The sequence below is a fragment of the Dama dama genome, chromosome 8, assembly GCF_033118175.1.
Source record: "Dama dama isolate Ldn47 chromosome 8, ASM3311817v1, whole genome shotgun sequence".
Lineage (NCBI taxonomy): Eukaryota > Metazoa > Chordata > Mammalia > Artiodactyla > Cervidae > Dama > Dama dama.
In genome coordinates, this window is record NC_083688.1 from 35,436,841 (window position 1) to 35,455,278 (window position 18,438).

At 36.8% G+C, this 18,438-nt stretch overlaps 1 protein-coding gene across 1 annotated transcript; it reads right to left on the reverse strand.

Moving 5' to 3' along the window:
- Positions 1 to 337: 337 nt before the first annotated feature.
- On the reverse strand, positions 338 to 1,090 carry LOC133060909 (destrin). The gene has a single exon (XM_061148833.1). The coding sequence runs from the start codon at positions 1,020 to 1,022 to the stop codon at positions 525 to 527; it is 498 nt and encodes a 165-aa protein (XP_061004816.1). The 5' UTR covers positions 1,023 to 1,090; the 3' UTR covers positions 338 to 524.
- Between the last annotated feature and the right edge of the window lie 17,348 nt (positions 1,091 to 18,438).

The window sequence follows — 18,438 nt, forward strand, 5'->3', positions numbered from 1 at the left end:
CAGTCTCCACCACACATCCAGTAGAATCACCAAGCTAGTACTTTAGTGCTGTTACATGTTGTGAGTAGAGCTATTTTCCATTATTCAGTTTAGCTCAACAGAATAAAGAAATTTGGGCCAACATTACCACCAGATTATGACCAAATCTCTAAGCAAAAAAGAAAGTAAATAACTGCTGAGGTTAACAAAGATGCAGTAATTCTCTTCATGTGGCCTTCTACTGGTTTGTGAACTGCACTATTAAATATTAAAATTCATGAGCTTTAACAAAAATGTTTATAACAAACCAACTCATCCAAACAGGCATTTGGCCAGTAAGAAGTTAATTTCACACCAATAAAGTTTTAGAGTGTAGATTTATTTAGGGCCATTTGCACATGTTCATAGAATAGTTTACCCCCACAAATGACAAGAGAGCTCCCCTTCAGTGAGTCCCTAGCCTAAACATTGTCTGCTTTACTTATACATAGCAAGAGGATAACATTAAACACGGAAGCTTTCGATTTGTGGCACCAGATGATGGTCTACACGGGGCATCCTTCAAAAGCTACAATTAGGGATCCACCTAGCTTTTCAGCAATACAAGCCCGATTGAGGTCTTCTGGCCCATTTGCTTGACATTCATGTTTTATGCCTTGGAACTTCTTTTTGATGGCATCCTTGGAGCTCGCGTAGATCATTTTACTCTTCAGAGGAGCTAGTTCTGGTGCCCACAGGAAAAACATCAACTCCTCTTTTCTGGATTCCTTTGTTTCAAAGCTTGCATCATACAGAGCATAGCGACAATCTTTTTCAGGAAGCATCCCCACAAAATGCTTGAAAGGATCGGTTATGGTGACCCCAACATCTCCCACCAAGATCTCTTTGCCTTCCTCCACGATGATGCACTTTTTGTCTGCACTGAGACAGAAGATGACAGCCTTCTTTCTTTTCTTGATTTCTTCTGGTGTGGAGCACTTCCGAACTTTCATGTCATAAAAAATGCGACATATTTCGTCTGCAACTTGCACTCCTGAGGCCATGTTCGCCGCGGCGGTCGCAGAGCGCGAAGAGGGAGGCGGCTGGCGCCGAGTCTACGGAGCGTCCTCTTCACCGCAGCCCGGGCGAGCCTCCCTACCAGAAGTTTTAACTAGACATAACTTTGAATTTCATTCCACTTGCACTTTGGTTGCTCTGCGAATCTTTAACAATCCTAGACACCAGAATCAATAAAAATCGGCCAATACCCTCTACAATTTCCTTTACTTTTTTCTATGAACTCTCCAACATTTATTGACACCTAAGGATTCTATTCTGGGTTGTTCCCATTTTAACTACATTTTACATTGGGTTCTGTAAAGTCTTAAATGGTCAGCTAAACTCTAAGTCAAATACCATAGTGTCTATTAATCACATATGCTTAAATAATTTGCTTTGTGAAATTTTAGTGAGGGTTACCCAGAGTCAAAACTTATGTGTGTGTATGTGTGCTTTTAAGGTAAATAATATAAAATAAAATAAAAATGGGTACGTGGCCTATCACACTAAACTGCCATAGGTTTATCTATGTTACTTTTACTCTCTGAGCTTTTTCTATGCAAAATAAAGTTTGTTGAACTGCACAATTTCTGTTTTTTAAAAGTTTAAATTTTAGACATTAAACATGTCATATTGGCTTACCTAGTGTTTAAACCAGATATATTACTGATGTGCTATGCTTAGTTGCTCAGTCATGTCTGACTGTTTACAACCTCATGGACTGTAGCCTGCTAGGCTCCCGTGACCACGGGTTTCTCCAGGCAAGAATACAGGAGTGGGTTGCCCTGCCCTATTCCAGGGGATCTTCCAAGCCAGGGATCAAACCCAGGTCTCTTGCATTGCAGGCGGATTCTTTACCGTCTGAACCACCAAGGAAGCCCAAAATATCTTACTATATGACCATGAAAAGTATGTGTCTCTGACATTTACTGAATGCCTACTATAATACAGACTCTATTCTAAACAATTTTACAGACACAGTGAGGTGTATGTAATATCATTTGTATTTTATAGATGATAACTAAGTCTCAAAGACAACAAATCCTTCGCCAAGGTTACATATCTGAAAAGCAGCCCAGATCAGCCTGTCCAAATTCAAAGCCAATGTTGTAGGATTCAGTTCCCAGATACACAGAATCCAAGTCAAGTAAAAGAGGGTAAACTGGCATTCTTATCAATTATGAAAGTCCCCATCTCCATCCGGCTATTTTATTCATATTTTTTTGAATAGGCTAGGATATCTTGCTGAAGTCCTAGCTGAGAAAAGAATATTCATGCATAAATAGAATGTTAGTGCAAAGTTTTTGTTGTTGTTCAGTTGCTAAGTCATGCATGTCCGACTCTTTGCAACTGCCAAGAGGTGGATAGCAGCACACCAGGCTCCTCTGTCATTCACTACATCCTGGAGTTTGCTCAAATTCATGCCCATTGAGTCAGTGATGCCACCCAAACATCTCATCCTTTGTCACCTCCTTCTCCTCCTTCCCTCAGTCTTTCCTGGCATCAGAGTCTTTTCCAATGAGTCCTCTCTTTGCATGTGGCAGCCAAGGTATTGGAGCTCCAACTTCAGTATTAGTCCTTCCAATGAATATTCAGGGTTGATTTCCTTTAGGATGGACTAGTTTGATCTCCTTGCTGTCCAAGGGATTCTCAAGCGTCTTGTCCAGCACCACAGTTTGATCAATTCTTTGGCACTCAGCCTTCTCGATGGTCCAACTCTCACATCTATACATGACTTCTGGAAATAAACATAGCTTTGACTATATAGACCTTTGTCAGCAAAGTGATGTCTGCTTTCTTTTAAGTATACTCTAGTGAAATTCCTTCAGTAAAAATTTAAGTCTTAGTTCCCTTAAGCAAAACAATCACCTAAGATTGTGATTTCTTTGACTGCACCCCATAATATTCTAGACATAAGGAGTCTTTAACAAGACTGAACTCCAAGAAAAGCATGACAAGTTCTTATTCAATGATACTTCTATTGGGTCCTTTCACAAATACTTAATGGGCCCTTGCTGTGTATCAGACCCTGTGTGTGCAACCAATTTAGCAAGTCCTTACTCTGCGGGATAGACAGGTTTCTATAAACTGGGAATGGGAGAGTAACTGAAGTGGTGCTATAGTGTGAAGGCAGATTTAATGAGCAGCACGGTAAGCTACTATTGCCAATAAAAGACTGTATGCTGAGAGGAATAGGTCAAAATCAAACATCGATTTTCATCAGATTATAAGAGAGCCTTGAATGTCAGCCTAAGGAGCCTGGCTGATTTCCCAATGAAGACGAATGTGCAAATCACTCCAAGTGTTATTTCTAAATCCAATTCAAAACAAGAAAAATCAGCGATGATTAGCATAATCAACCATCAGTCCTCTAGTGCTATTTTTGAAAGAAGTTAGATAATTCTACTTTGTCGATTTCTACTTTCAAAAATGAAATTTGCTGTCCTCTTTCGCTTCACATATTCAGCATGATTATAGACAGTCACTCTGTTGATTTACCCTAGATAATTTGATCCAACATAGATTGAAAATCAAGTCAGAGGATCCTAATATTAAGACTTTCTGTGGTATTGCCACCTACTGCTTTTTTGCAACTACTTCATTTTCCTGGTGTCATCTCTATATCATGACCCTGGTGGTATGGAGAGCTAATGCTGTTATTCATATAGAAAGCTTTTTATTGGAGATGGAGGGATTTGGGCTTTTTATTAGACAAAATCCAAGGTTGATTGGCTATATATTGGCAAAGTATGCAGAATACTAAGCAATACCTAACAGAATTGATATGCTCCCAAAATTATAATAAAAAATGAAACCCTATCCATTCTCAATACTTTTTGAACTGTGGAGATGCTTCCATAGTTATAATTTTTTACATTTAATTTATATAACTCAACTATAAGTTATAAACTCTCAATCTGGAGAACAGAAAAAGAGGCGGGTTAGAATAAGCACAGTCTTAGCAGTTTTTCTCATTGCAGTTAATAACTGAGATTAATCAGGGTTTTAGCTTTTTTGTTCTAGTGCCATTACTAAGTAGCCTCCATCAAGTCCGACTCTATGGACCCCATGTACTGTAGCCCATCAGCTTTTCTGTCCATGGGATTTTCCAGTCAAGAATCCTGGAGTGGGTTGCCATCCCCTCCTCCAGGGGATCATCCTGACCCAGGGATTGAACTGGCTTCTCTTGCACCTCCTGCATTGGCAGGCAGGTTCTTTACCACTGACATTTCCTATGTAAGTTTATTTTTGATAAACTCTGAAACCATCTAAATTTCTACTAGAAAGAAGAAATTCTTTCTGCCATCTCCACCTAACAGAACACTAGGACACAAGTACACGTTTGGAGAGCATTGTGTCTTATGCATGCATGGATGGGCAATTTAGAAAAATTTTAAAAATTGGGAAGCTAGTCTGTAAGTTATTTTTATTGTATTCTATGAGGTCAGGCCATCTTACCTATTTCAGTAGAGTTTTTAATTTTCATTCATTTTTTTTGTTCTTTCATTCATGAGATGCATTTTCATTCATTTTTTCTTCTCTTATTTTTTTTAATTTTAATTAGAGGCTGATTACTTTACAATATTGTGGTGGTTTTTGCCATACATTCACATGAATCAGCCATGGGTGTACATGTGTTCCCCATCCTGACCCTCCCTCCCACCTCCCTCCCCATCCCATCCCTCAGGGTCATCCCAGTGCACCAGCCCTGAGCACCCTGCCTCATGCATCGAACCTGGACTGGTGATCTATTTCATTCATGAGAAAGCATAAAGTGAAAGATTATGGATCTTTGGATTAGATGGGCCCATGTCGAAATTATAATTTACCACTTAAAGGAAGTGAGCTTATTTGTTTAATCAACACAGCAATGACAAGGGGTATGCTTGAGAAATATCCAGTAGTCTACCTTTTAAGTTCTAATTTTGGTGCAATGGAGAGATGGAAATATTTTAAAAATGAAATTATAATATAATGAAGTAAGTAGTTTAAAGTAATAGGAGTGCTCAAGATGATCATCTAACTAAACTGGGGGAAAAAAGATATCCTGGGCTATAAGTTCGAACATGAGTACTTAAGGTAGACAATAAATTAACAAGGTGAAGGGGACAAGAGGATGGGGATATTAAAAGGAGAGAGTGTATCCCATGCAAGAAAAGAGAGCAGAAGTGTTATAGCCCAAAGAAGAGTGAAGAAAAATGTCATGTGAGGCAATGAAATAGCTGAGCCTAGAAGAAACATAAAATACAAGGGGACAAGCCATGGTCATCCAAGCAACTGTTTTCAGTACAATATTGAGGCTTTTAATTTTCTTAAGAGAACCAGTAAAGACAGAATGTTGTCACAGAGAGATTATGCATATAATTGTTCATCATAGCCTCTTATTATCTCATATATTTCTACGGTGTCTGTTGTAATCTCTTATTTATAGTTTCATTTCTTTTTGAGTCTTTTCTTTTTCTCGATTGCTGGAGCTAAATGTTTGTTAATTTTGTTCATATTAAAAAATTAACTCAATTTTATTGGTTTTTTTCTATTGTGTTTCTAGTTTCTATTTTTTTATTCTAATCTTTATTATTTTCTTTCTTCTGCTAACCTTAGATTTATTTTGTTTTTATAATTTTTTGACATGTAAAGTTAGGTTGTATACTTGAGATTTTTCTTTTTTTCTTATGTGAACATTTGCTTTATAAATTCTTTTCTTAGAAAGGGTTTGTTGTATCCCATACGTTTTGTACAAGTACATTCATTTTCATTTGTCTCTAGATACTTTCTGATTCACCTTTTTGTTTCTTTTTCAATCTATTGATTGTTCAGGAGTGTGTTGCTTAATTTCTAAGCATTAGTGAATTTTCTAATTTTCTTCCTATTATTTAACTTCTAGTTTTGTACGATTGTGATTGGAAAAATTCTTGATAGGATTTTAATCTTCTTAAGTTTGTTAAGACTTGCTATGTGCCTTAACATATGATTTATCCTGGATAATATTCCATGTATGCTTGAAAAGAATGTGTATTCTAGTGCTGTTGGATAGAATGCCCTCTGATATGCCTATTAGGTCAAAGAGACTTCTACGAACAATTATATACCAACAGATTGAACAACCTAACGAAAATGGAAAAATTCCTAGAAACATTAAACCTACCAAGACCAGGTCTGGGGAAATAGAAAATCTGAGTAGACCAAGAATCATGAAGGAGACTGAAGCAGTAATCAAAAATTTCTCAACAAAGTAAAGCCCAGGATCAATGGGGTACCAAACATCCAAAGAATAATGAATGCCAACCCGTCTCAAACTCTTCCCAAAAATTGAAGAGAAAGAATACTCCCAAACTCATCAAGTCAGCATTATCCCATACCAAATCTGGATAAGGACACTACAAGAAAAGGAAACTACAGTCAACATATCTGAAAAATGTATATGCAAAAATTCTCAACAGTATATTAATAAACTGGACTCATGTGTGTGTGCTAATGGTAAGTCTTTAGGGTTTTCTATATATAAAATAATGTGATGTGTACATAGAGACAGTTTTACTACTTTCTTTCCAATTCAGATGTCTTTATTTCTTTTCCTTGCTTATTTGCTTTGGTTAGGAGTTTCCAATACTATGTTGAATAGGTGTGGTAAGAAAGCACTCTTGTCTTATTCCAGATCTTAAGCCTCTTGTCCCTAAGTTGTGTCCAACTCTTTGTGACCCCATGGAGTGTAGCCTGCCAAGCTCCTCTGTCCATGGGGATTCTGCAGGCAAGAACACTGGAATGGGTTCCCATGCCTTCCTCCAGGGGATCTTCCCAACCCAGGAATCAAACCAGATCTCCCACACTGCAGGTGGGTTCTTTACCATCTGAGTCACAAGGGAAGCCCAAGAACACTGGGTTGGGTACCCTATCCCTTCTCCAGGACATCTTCCCAACCCAGGAATCCAACTGGAGCCTCCTGCATTGCAGGTGCATTCTTTACCACCTGAGCTACCAGGGAAACCCCCGAACTGAACTCAACAGCACAATAAAAAGAGCATACACCAGGATGAAGTGAAATTTATACCTGTGATGCAAGAGTGATTTGACATATGCAAATTAATAAATGTAATACACCACAAATGACAGAATTAAGGGTAAACATTGGGGCTTCCCAAGTGGCACTAGCAGTAAACAAACCACCTGCCAATGAAGGAGACTCAAGAGATGCAGGTTTAATCTCTGAATCAGGAAGATCCCCTGAAGTAGGTAATGGCAAACCACTCCAGTATTCTTGCCTGGGAAATTTCATGGGCAGAAGAGCCTGGCAAGCTACAGTACATGGGGTGGCAGAGTCAGACATGACTTAGCGACTGAGCAGCAGCAACATTCTCTGATCATCTCAGTAAATACAGGAAAAGTGTTTGACAAATTCAACACCCTTTCAAGATATAAATTCTCAGTAAACTGGGTGTGGAAGGAATATACCAACTCATAGTGATAACTGTGTGTCTAATCCACTGATAATACTAGACTCTACAGTGACCAGTTGAAAACTTATTCTCTGATATCTGGAATATGACAAGAGTGCTTTCTTACCACTCCTATTCAACATAGTATTGGAAAGTCCTAGCCAAAGCAAATAAGCACAAAAAAGAAATAAAGACATCTGAATTGGAAAGAAAGGAGTAAATTTGTCTCTATGTACACATCATATTATTTTACATGTGGAAAACCCTAAAGACTTACCATTTTAAGAATTTTAAGTTATAATCCAGTGGCATTAATTACAATCGTAATATTGAACAGTCATCATCACCATCTAGCTCCAAAACTTTCATCACTTCAAACAGTAAATCTTTAGCCATTAAGCAATAACATCCCATATTCCCTCTCCTAGTTCCTGGTAATCTCTAATTACTTTCTTACTCTATAAATCCTTGTATACTAGATATTTAATAAAGCATAAGCAAGAAAATTAAAAAAAAAACAGATAAATTGAACTTCATCAAAATTAAAAACTTTGGTACAAATAACACTGTCATTAGAATGAAAAGACAACCTGTCAAAAGAATGAAAAGAAAATATTTGGAAATCATATTTCTGATTAAAGTTTAATATCTAAAATACATAAACAATTCCTATAACAACAAAAAAGACAAAAACTCAATTTAAAAATAATAAACAAAGAACTTGTCTTTAAAGAAGATAAAGACTTTTCTTTAACTTTATCCATCTAAAAGACAAAAACTCTTCTTTAAAGAAGATAAAAATGTCTAAAACAAATGAAAAGATTCTCAATAGCTTCAGTCTTTAGGGGAATGTAACTCAAAACTAAAATGAGATATCACTTCATACTTACTAGGGTAGATGTAATCAAGAAAAAAATCAAATACCAAGTATTGGTGAGGATGTGGAGAAATTGGGACCTAAGTACATTACTAGTGGAAAGATAAAATGGTATACCCAGATTAGTAAACAGTTTGGTGTTTCCTCAAAAAGCTGAACAAAGCTACCACATAACCCAGCAACCCCACATAAGTATTTAAATTAAATAATTGAAAACAGGGACTCAAACAAATGCTTGTATACCAGTATTCCTTAGAATATTATTCAGAATAGTCAAAAGGTGGAGATAACCCAAGTGTTCATCAACAGACAACAATATTCAAAATGCAGCATATATGAGCAATGAAATATTCATTCATAAAAAGGGATAAATCTCTAATAGATGCTACCACATGGATGAGTTTTGGAAATATAATGGTATGTGAACTCAGCCAGACACAAAAGGACAAATATTCTGTAATTTCTCCATTATTTTTCTTCATCTTCATCACCATTGAAATTATTCCAGTGAATCAGTCTTTAATCATAGTTGTCTCTGAGATCCTGGCATTCCTAGTTTTTATCTTGTAAATCTGCTGGGATTGCACATGGATCAGTTTTACGTTATTTCTGTTTTATCATCATGATATAAAACAGTGTTCTTCACAGAGAATAGTACAAGTTGAGTGATAATGTGTGTTAACCTACAACGGTTAAAACTAAACAAGCAAACATACACTTGTCTTTGTCTATCAGGGCTGCTATAGTAAAAAATACCACAACCTCATAACTTAAATAACAAACATTTACTTCACATAGTTCTGAAGACTGGAAAGTCAATAATTAAGATCCAGGTAAATTCTCTCTGTGGGGTTGCAAAGAGTCAGATATGAACAACAACAACAACAACTGAACAAAACAACAACAACAGATTCTCTGTTAGGTAAGGGTCCACTTAATGATTCAGAGGACTGTCTTCTTTTGTGTCCTCACATGGTGGAAGGATGAGAGAGCTCTCTAGAGGCTCTTTTATAAAAGCACTAATCTCATTTATTCAGACTTAAATTGAAGAAAGTAGGGAAAACCACTAGACCATTCAGGTATGACCTAAATCAAATCCCTAACGATTATACAGTGAAAGTGAGGAATAGATTCAAGGGACTAGATCTGACAGACAGAGTGCCTGATGAACTATGGACGGAGGTTCGTGACATTGTACAGGAGACAGGGATCAACACCATCCTCACAAAAAAGAAATGCAAAAAGGCAAAATGGCTGTCTGAGGAGGCCTTACAAATAGCTGTGAAAAGAAGAGAAGCAAAAAGCAAAGGAGAAAAGGAAAGATATACCCATTTGAATGCAGAGTTCCAAAGAATAGCAAGGAGAGATAAGAAAGCCTTCCTCAGTGATCAGTGCAAATAGAGGAAAACAATTGAATGGGAAAGACTAGAGATCTCTTCAAGAAAATCAGAGATACCAAGGGAACCATCTTCATGCAAAGATGGGCACAATAAAGGACAGAAATGGCATGGACCTAACAGAAGCAGAAGATATTAAGAAGAGGTGGCAAGAATACACAGAAGAACTGTACAAAAAAGATCTTTAGGACCCAGATAATCACAATGGTGTGATCACTCACATAGAGCCAGATAGCCTGGAATGTGAAGTCAAGTGGGCCTTAGGAAGCATCACTATGCATAAAGCTAGTGGAGGTGATAGAAATCCAGTTGAGTTATTTCAAATCCGGAAAGATGATGCTGTGAAAGTGCTGCACTCAATATGCCAGCAAATTTGAAAAACTCAGCACGGGCCACAGGACTGGAAAAGGTCAGTTTTCATTCCAATCACTAAGAAAGGCAATCCCAAAGAATGCTCAAACAACTGCACAATTGCACTCATCTCACACACTAGTAAAGTAATGCTCAAAATTCTCCAAGCCAGGATCCAGCAATACGTGAACCATGAACTTTCAGATGTTCAAGTTGGTTTTACAAAAGGCAGAGGAACCAGAGATCAAATTGCCAACACCCACTGGATCATCAAAAAAGCAAGAGAGTTCCAGAAAAACATCTATTTCTGCTTTATTGACTATACCAAAGCCTTTGACTGTGTGGATCACAATAAACTGTGGAAAATTCTGAAAGAGATAGGAATACCAGACCACCTGACCTGCCTCTTGAGAAATCTGTATGTAGGTCAGGAGGCAACTATTAGAACTGGGCGTGGAACAACAGACTGGTTCCAAATAGGAAAAGGAGTACGTCAAGGCTGTATATTGTCACCCTGCTTATTTAACTTATGTGCAGAGTACATCATGAAAAACACGGGGCTGGATGAAGCACAAGCTGGAATCAAGACTTCTGGGAGAAATATCAATAACCTCAGATATGCAGATGACACCACCCTTATGTCAGAAAGTGAAGAAGAACTAAAGAGCCTCTTGATGAAAGTGAAAGAGGAGAGTGAAAAAGTTGGCTTAAAGCTCAACATTCAGAAAACCAAGATCATGGCATCCGGTCTCATCACTTCATGGCAAATAGATGGAGAAACAGGAGAAACAGTGGCTGATTTTATTTTATTTAATTTTTTTGGCTCCAAAATCACTGCAGATGGTGACACAGCCATGAAATAAAAAGAAGCTTACTCCTTGGAAGAAAAGTTATGACCAACCTAGAGAGCATATTAAAAAGCAGAGACACTTTGCCAACAGAGGTCCGTCTAGGCAAAGCTATGGTTTTTCCAGTAGTCATGTATGGATGTGAGACTTGGATTATAAAGAAACTTGAGCGCCGAAGAATTGACGCTTTTGAGCTGTGGTGTTGGAGAAGACTCTTGAGAAGACTCCAGAGAGATTGAACCATTCCATCCTAAAGGAAATCAGTCCTGATTGTTCATTGGAAGGGCTGATGAAGCTGAAACTCTAATACTTTGGCAACCTGAAGCGAAGAGCTGACTCATTTGAAACGACCCTGATTCTGGGAAAGATTGAAGGTGAGAGGAGAAAGGGATGACAGTGGATGAGATGGTTGGATGGAATCACCGACTCGATGGACATGAGTTTGAGTAAACTCTGGGAGTTGGTGCTGGACAGGGAGGCCTGGTGTATTGCTGTCCGTGGGGTCGCAAAGAGTCAGACACCATTGAGCGACTGACTGAACTGAACTGAATCTCATTTACGAGAGCTCCACTAATATGACCTAATTAGCTCCCAAACCCCCGCTTTCTAATACTATCAAACAGGGGTAGGATTTTGGCATGAGTTTTGTAGAGAACATACTTCATCTATAGCAACATACATATTGAAGCACTCCATATATATAAATATAAATGAAACAGAGTTTCTTTGATGGTGTTTAGTTCCAAGGAAAAGGCAGGGGTCACTCTTGATGTTATTTTACAATATGCAGATTAATCAGTGTATAATTTAAACAGTCATGTCAAAAGTTTCTCTGCATTTCCCAGGATTCAACCAACCAGGAACTGTGCAGTACTCTAATATTTACTAATAAAAAGTATCCATGCATAACTGGATACAGGCAGTTCAAACCGGCATTCTACAAATGTCAACTGTACTTCAAGTAGAACTAGTCAAATTATTAGAGAAGAGAGAAATATTACCTTAGAGTAAATGTTCATTTGCCTTATATATTTTCATATGTTTTGTAGGATAAAAATGCAGTATTAAAATATTGCCCAGAAAAATAAGCCATTCAGATTTAAATTGTTCCCTTAAATTTCTCTTACTAAACAAAAATTAAGCACAAGGTATTAGAAAATAATGGAAAATAAATATATATTTTAAAATAATAAATGGTTTTTTATTTAAATTTTTCTTAATGGGAATTTTATATTTAACACAAACACCAAAAAGTCAAGCTGAAAAATTACATCTTATATTAAAGTTTACTAAAATTAGGTGAAGTCTTTGTATAATAAAAGCTATATAAAATTGCATTTTACCAGCAATAAAATTTTTAAAAAGCAGTACTTCTGTTTTTTTTTTTTTTAAACTAAGTATCTCTAATCTCTGAGCCACAGCTGATGCCAAAGATAATAGAATTGATTCTAAATCAGCCCAATAGGCAACGTAAAAACTATTCCTGCTGAACATGTTCTTTCTACTTTGAGAATCAAAAGCCTAATCTTGTTATATTTAAATGTGTAACCCCTGTCCTGTCACATTCTGATAAGCATCTTTTAGTGCTGGAAGAGCAATTTTCTCTTTAGCTTAAAAACTTCTGTCTTTACTTTAAATAGCAAATGATTTATTGTCAACCTACAAAATTTATTTTTGAATTAACATTTATTTTCATCTGCATTGATATTTTTAGTTTTTGGAAGGATATTGAAATATGGAATGGTTTCAATTGCTTCATGCAGTCTTGCTCCTCTGATTTACTTCACTCACTTTCTAATGATATTTTTTTAATTTATATGTTGTCCTACAAAGGATCATGATTTAAACTTCTTATTGAGAACTATTTGGAGATATTTGGTCTCACAGAAGTAAAAAAAAAAAAAAAAAGCAATATAGGAGGAGAATGGATACATGTATATGCATGGCTGAGTCCCTTCACTGTTTACCTTAAACTATCACAACATTATTTGTTAACTGGCTATATCACAATACAAAATTAAAACGTGTGAAAAAAAAAGCAATATAGGGTAGATAATGCAAATCTCATACGAATTTGTTCTCCATATATGAGAAATTTTGGTTCTTTTTTTCTTTTTTTGCTGTGCTGGGTCTTAGTTGCTGTGCTCGGTCTTTTTCCCTGGTTGCGCTGCGGCATTCGTGTTCTCACTGCTGAGGCTTCTCTTGTTGCAGAACATGACCTCTGGGATTGCAGACTTGAGTGCTTGCAGCACACAGGCTCAGTAGTTGTGGCTCACAGGTTTAATTGCCCCGTGGCATGTGGGATCTTCCTGGGCCAGAGATCAAACCCGTGTCCCCTGCAGTGCATGCTAAGTTGCTCAGTTGTGTCTGACTCTTTGTGACCCTATGGACTAAAGCCCACTAGTCTCCTCTGTCCCTGGGAGTCTCCAGATAAAAATACTGGAGTGGGTTGCCATGCCCTCCTCCAAGGGATCTTCCTGACCTAGGGATTGAACACGCATCTGTTATGTCTCCTGCATTGGCAGGTGGATTCTTAACCACTGGGCCACCACAGAAGTCCCTTAATCATCTTCTGATCTGCTCTGCAAAGCAAGACTCTTCATAATAAAATCTACATATTAGCCCACATAAAAATAAAATATTAGCTAGCAGGTGATATTTTTTGCCAAACAACATTTTTTAGACCAAAAATATGCAAGTTTATCTGTTTTTGCCATTTTAAAATAAACAACATATATTTAACTGCTTGAATGGATAGTACATTCCACCCAATGTTGAAGTAGCTTAACTACTTAAATTCACACCTCATCATACATAAAACAAGTTTTCTGCCATTCTTCATGATGATCGAGAAAAAAGTTACTATGTAACTGTGTAAAAAAGCAACTATTTAAGTATGTATTAAGAATTGTGAAATACTAAGCATGGCATATTCCTAAGCTTATTCATAGTTTTTATACCAACAAAGAGTGCAAACTTTCTGAATAGACGGAAAAGATTGTGTGGACTATGATATTTTTCTCTATTTGAAATGCTCAAGATTTTGAAGGTCTCATTAATCAAATCACAATTTAAGAAATAGACTCTGAAATGCACCATGCATTCTCTTTTTTTGGAGAATCATTGCAAAATGCTCTGGTTTGACTTTAGGACATTCCGGATTTATATAGGCATGAGTGGTCAAACATGATGAACTTCTTTCAGATGAGACCCAAGAGTCATGAAAGTCTTTGTCCTCCATGGATAGAATTCTGGGGAAGACTGATACGAAGAGCCGACTCATTGGAAAAGACCCTGATCCTGGGAGAGATTGAGGGTGGGTGGAGAAGTAGGGGCAGAGGATGAGATGATTGGATGCATCATTGACTCAATGGAAATGAGTTTGAGCAAACTCCGGGAAGTAGGGAAGGACAGGGAAGCCTTGGGTGCTTCAGTCCATGGGGTTGCAAAGATTCAGAAATGACTGAGTTACTGAACAACAATGTTTATAACTGATTCGCATTGTTGTACTGCAGAAACCAACTTGCCATTGTAAAGCAATTATCCTCCAAATAAAATAAATAGCAAATTTTACGTAGGTGATCTCTTTCAGCTCTTCTGGCTTTAATTAAATGGTGCCACTTTCTTTACCATCTTCCAGAAAAATGCTTTCTCGTAGGAATGATGCCTGAGAAATGTACACTAATGAGACTATTCCAAGACAAACAAGGTAACTAACAAAAGAGCATCCCACTATGCACGAACTAGCCCAGGCTGAGACCTTAGGAAAATTATCTTAGTGGTAAGAGGTTACAAATATGTGTAATAATCGGGGTCAATAATGCTAATTGTCTACAATTGAATGTGGTCTCTCTTAGCTATGAGCAATCATAGCCCTCACTTTGAACCACCTCTTTGTAATTTTATTACTGTGGGTTAACTGCATAACCTTTGTAGCCTATAAAATGGGCTAAAAACAATCACAAATAACTGGTGTGAGGATTAAGTGGATAATCAATATAAAGTACTACTTAATATAATACTTAGATTATACATTGAATATGTAGGAATCCTTTTCACCTATATACATACTCTAAAAATACTTTTAGTAAAAACACTGTAATAGTAATAACAGGGACTGCTAAAATAATTCTTACAATTTTTCCAAATGATTTACATGAATTAGTGTATTCAATCCTCACAGCAATGCTGTGAGGTAGAACCTATCATTATCTGTTTTTATAGTTGAAGAAAGAGATGCACAGAGAAGTAACTTACTAAAGGTCAGCCAAGAAAATTGTCAAACTTTGATACAACCTAGGTAAACCAGGTAAATTATTTTCTTAGCTCCTGTGCTTAACTACCTCAATTGCACTGAGTCACTGTCATTACACATCTTGCAACAACTTCAGAAGAAATTTTGGCTGCTGATCATTTTAGTGTTAATCTAGAAATTGGGTATGAGGAGGTTAATTTAAAGTGTGCCACACTTATTCCGCTGAATGTGGAGGTTCATTCATTCTTCACTCCAAGAATGTATTGGACTCACTAATTTGTACATAGCTTTAAAATAAATAAAATATAGCAAGATGGAGAATTCATTCATAGGGGATTCAGAATGACAATCAGATATTCTCAAACCATCTAGGACTCTTTCCTTTCTACCATTTACTGATATTTCTAAATCATTCCGAGTATAAAGGATCATGAGTTTCCTATTTAAAATAAGATTCCCATGTCCCTTTTTCAGAGATTCTAACTCAGGAGAGCACCACAAACTGTATTTTTCTTTTTATTTTATTTATGTATTTAGTGTGTGTGTGTGGGCGGTGGGGAGGAGGAGGGAGATTGGGATCTTAGTTCCTAACAAGACCAGGGATGTAACCCAGGCCCTTTGACAGTGAAAGCACAGTCCTAACTATTGGATGCTCTAGTTTCTGAAAGAAGTTGAATCTTTTGCTGATTTATTTACATCTTCCTTATTTTGTGATAGAAATATATGAATCTCAAAATTTTCCCCAAACTACAGCTCTAGCTGTGTCCCACATATTCCACATATAGTGTTCTCATTATTCAGCTTTGAGTATTTCTTAATTTCCCTTTGGATACAAAGATTATTCAATAAGATATTATTTAATTTCCATATACTGGAGTTTTTGTTATTAATCTGTTTTAATGTCTAGTTTTATTGTATCATGAGCAAAAACATAGTACAATGACCCTTGAACAGAGAAGGGGTTAAGGGTGCCAACCCTCTGTGGAGACAAATATTCATTCATGACTTTATAGTTGGTCCTCTATGTCTCCTATCTTTCATCTGCAGGTTCAATCAACCCAGGATTTGTGATAGTACTGTAGTACCTATCTATTGAAGGAAAAAAAAAAAAAAAGTCTATGTATAAGGGAGCTAGAGTAGTTCAAACCCATATTGTTCAATGGTCACCTATATATGCAATTTTGATATTTTAGATTTTATTGTGCTTTTAGTAACTAAGTGTTGAGATAACCCTTTTATATATTGTAATTATTATATCATGATTTATTTTTGTCACCTTATTCTATATTTCCACATACTTTACATTTTGTTTTCTTTCCCTGACCTCTGAAGACAGAGTTTTCTTCTTTGCTTTAAGTTATACATTATTCTTATTTTTAATATGAGTAACTATAACTTAAGATCCATCCTTGTGGTTTGAATCTTTATCATTTTTGAATATATAAACTACTTCTATGTCTATTCTATAATCTTTTTACCTTTTATTTCTTATTTTCTATCTTTTACTCTTTTATGCTGCTTCCTGGGAAAATATGTATCTTTCCCCTAACATTCTCTGATTATTATAACAGGCTACTAGCCCATGAGACAGAGGAACCTGGTGGGCTATAATCCAAAACGTTGCAAAGAGTCACACATGACTGCATGCGTGTCCTTTTGGTCTCAATATGTTGATACCGTCATAAATTTTAGTATCAGGTTCCTGAGGGCATACTTTATCTTCTTGGTCTTAGGTTTTTTGCCCTGAAATAATATTAAGTTGAATGGGTCTCTGATCAGTTTATGCCTTATAATCTCCTATAGCAATTCTTAAATTGTTAAGCTTGTTTCTCCAAAGATGTCTTCAGTGTGGATCTTTGGCCACTGAAAGCTCTAAGGCTGTTACTCCTACTTTCATCTCATTCTAATCTTGCAGGTTTTTAATGATATTTTATATCTTTTCTTACTTTCTACTGTTCCCTATGAGAATTCTTACGTTTGACATCTATTTATTCATTGATTATTGTAAATCTTCCTATTTATTCCACTTGTTTTCTAAGATAGAGAGTCCTGGGAACGACAGAACCACCATGTTTCATGTTTATTTGCTCCTACGTCCCAGGCAACTACTCCCCTCAAGTTTCATCTTAATTTTTTCTTTCAAAATACCAGCACTGGGATAAGGCCATCCTCTTAGATTTGCAATCCATTAAGTCTAAGGGTAAGGAAAGGGAACGTAAATGAATGTGGGAAGCTGCCATCTCAATCTGTATGTATTTTATTTACCTCCTATTTCTCTGATATTCTTCAACTTCCCTGATATTGTGCAGAGGCCCTAGTGGTTTGGACTGTCCCTGCCTTCTTCTGAGGTAAAGAACGTACTGTTTGTTCCAAGGCAATCGTGGAGCCAGGGGATGATTACTAGAAATAAACTAAAGCTCTTTTCTTCCACTCCTGCCTTGGCTACCTTGCATCTTGGGCCTTAGCCTGTGCCTTCTGCAAATTGAATGCAGAGTTCCAGAGAATAGCAAGGAGAGATAAGAAGCCCTTCTTCAGTGAATGATGCAAATAAATAAAGGAAAACAATAGAATGGGGAAGACGAGAAATCTCAAGAAAATTGGACATACCAAGGGAACATTTTATGCAGAGATGGGCACAATAAAGGACAAAAACAGTATGAAACTAACAGAAGCAAAAGATATAAGAAGAGGTGGTAAGAATACACAGAAGAACTTTACAAAAAGGTCTTGATGACCCATATAACCACGTTGGTGTGGTCACTCACCTAGAGCCAGATATCCTGGAGTGTGAAGTCAAGTGGGCCTTAGGAAGCATTACTATGAACAAAGCTAGTGGAGGTGATGGAATTCCAGCTGAGCTACTTCAGATCCTAAAAGATGATGATATGAAAGTGCTACACTCAATGTACCAGCAAATTTGGAAAATTCAGCAGTGGCTACAGAACTGGAAAAGGTCAGTTTTCATTCCAATCTCAAAAAAGGGCAATATTAAAGAATGTTCAAACTACTGTACAATTGCACTCATTTCACATGCTAACACGGTAATGCTCAAAATCGTTCCAGCTAGACTTCAACAGTATGTGAACTGAGAATTTCCAGATGTAAAGCCGGATTTAGAAAAGGCAAAGAAACCAGAGATCAAATTGCCAATATCCATTATAGAAAAAGCAAGAGAATTCCAGAAAAGCACCTACTTCTCTTTCATTGCCTAGGCTAAAGCCTTTGTGTGGATCCCAATAAGCTGTTGAAAATTGTTCAA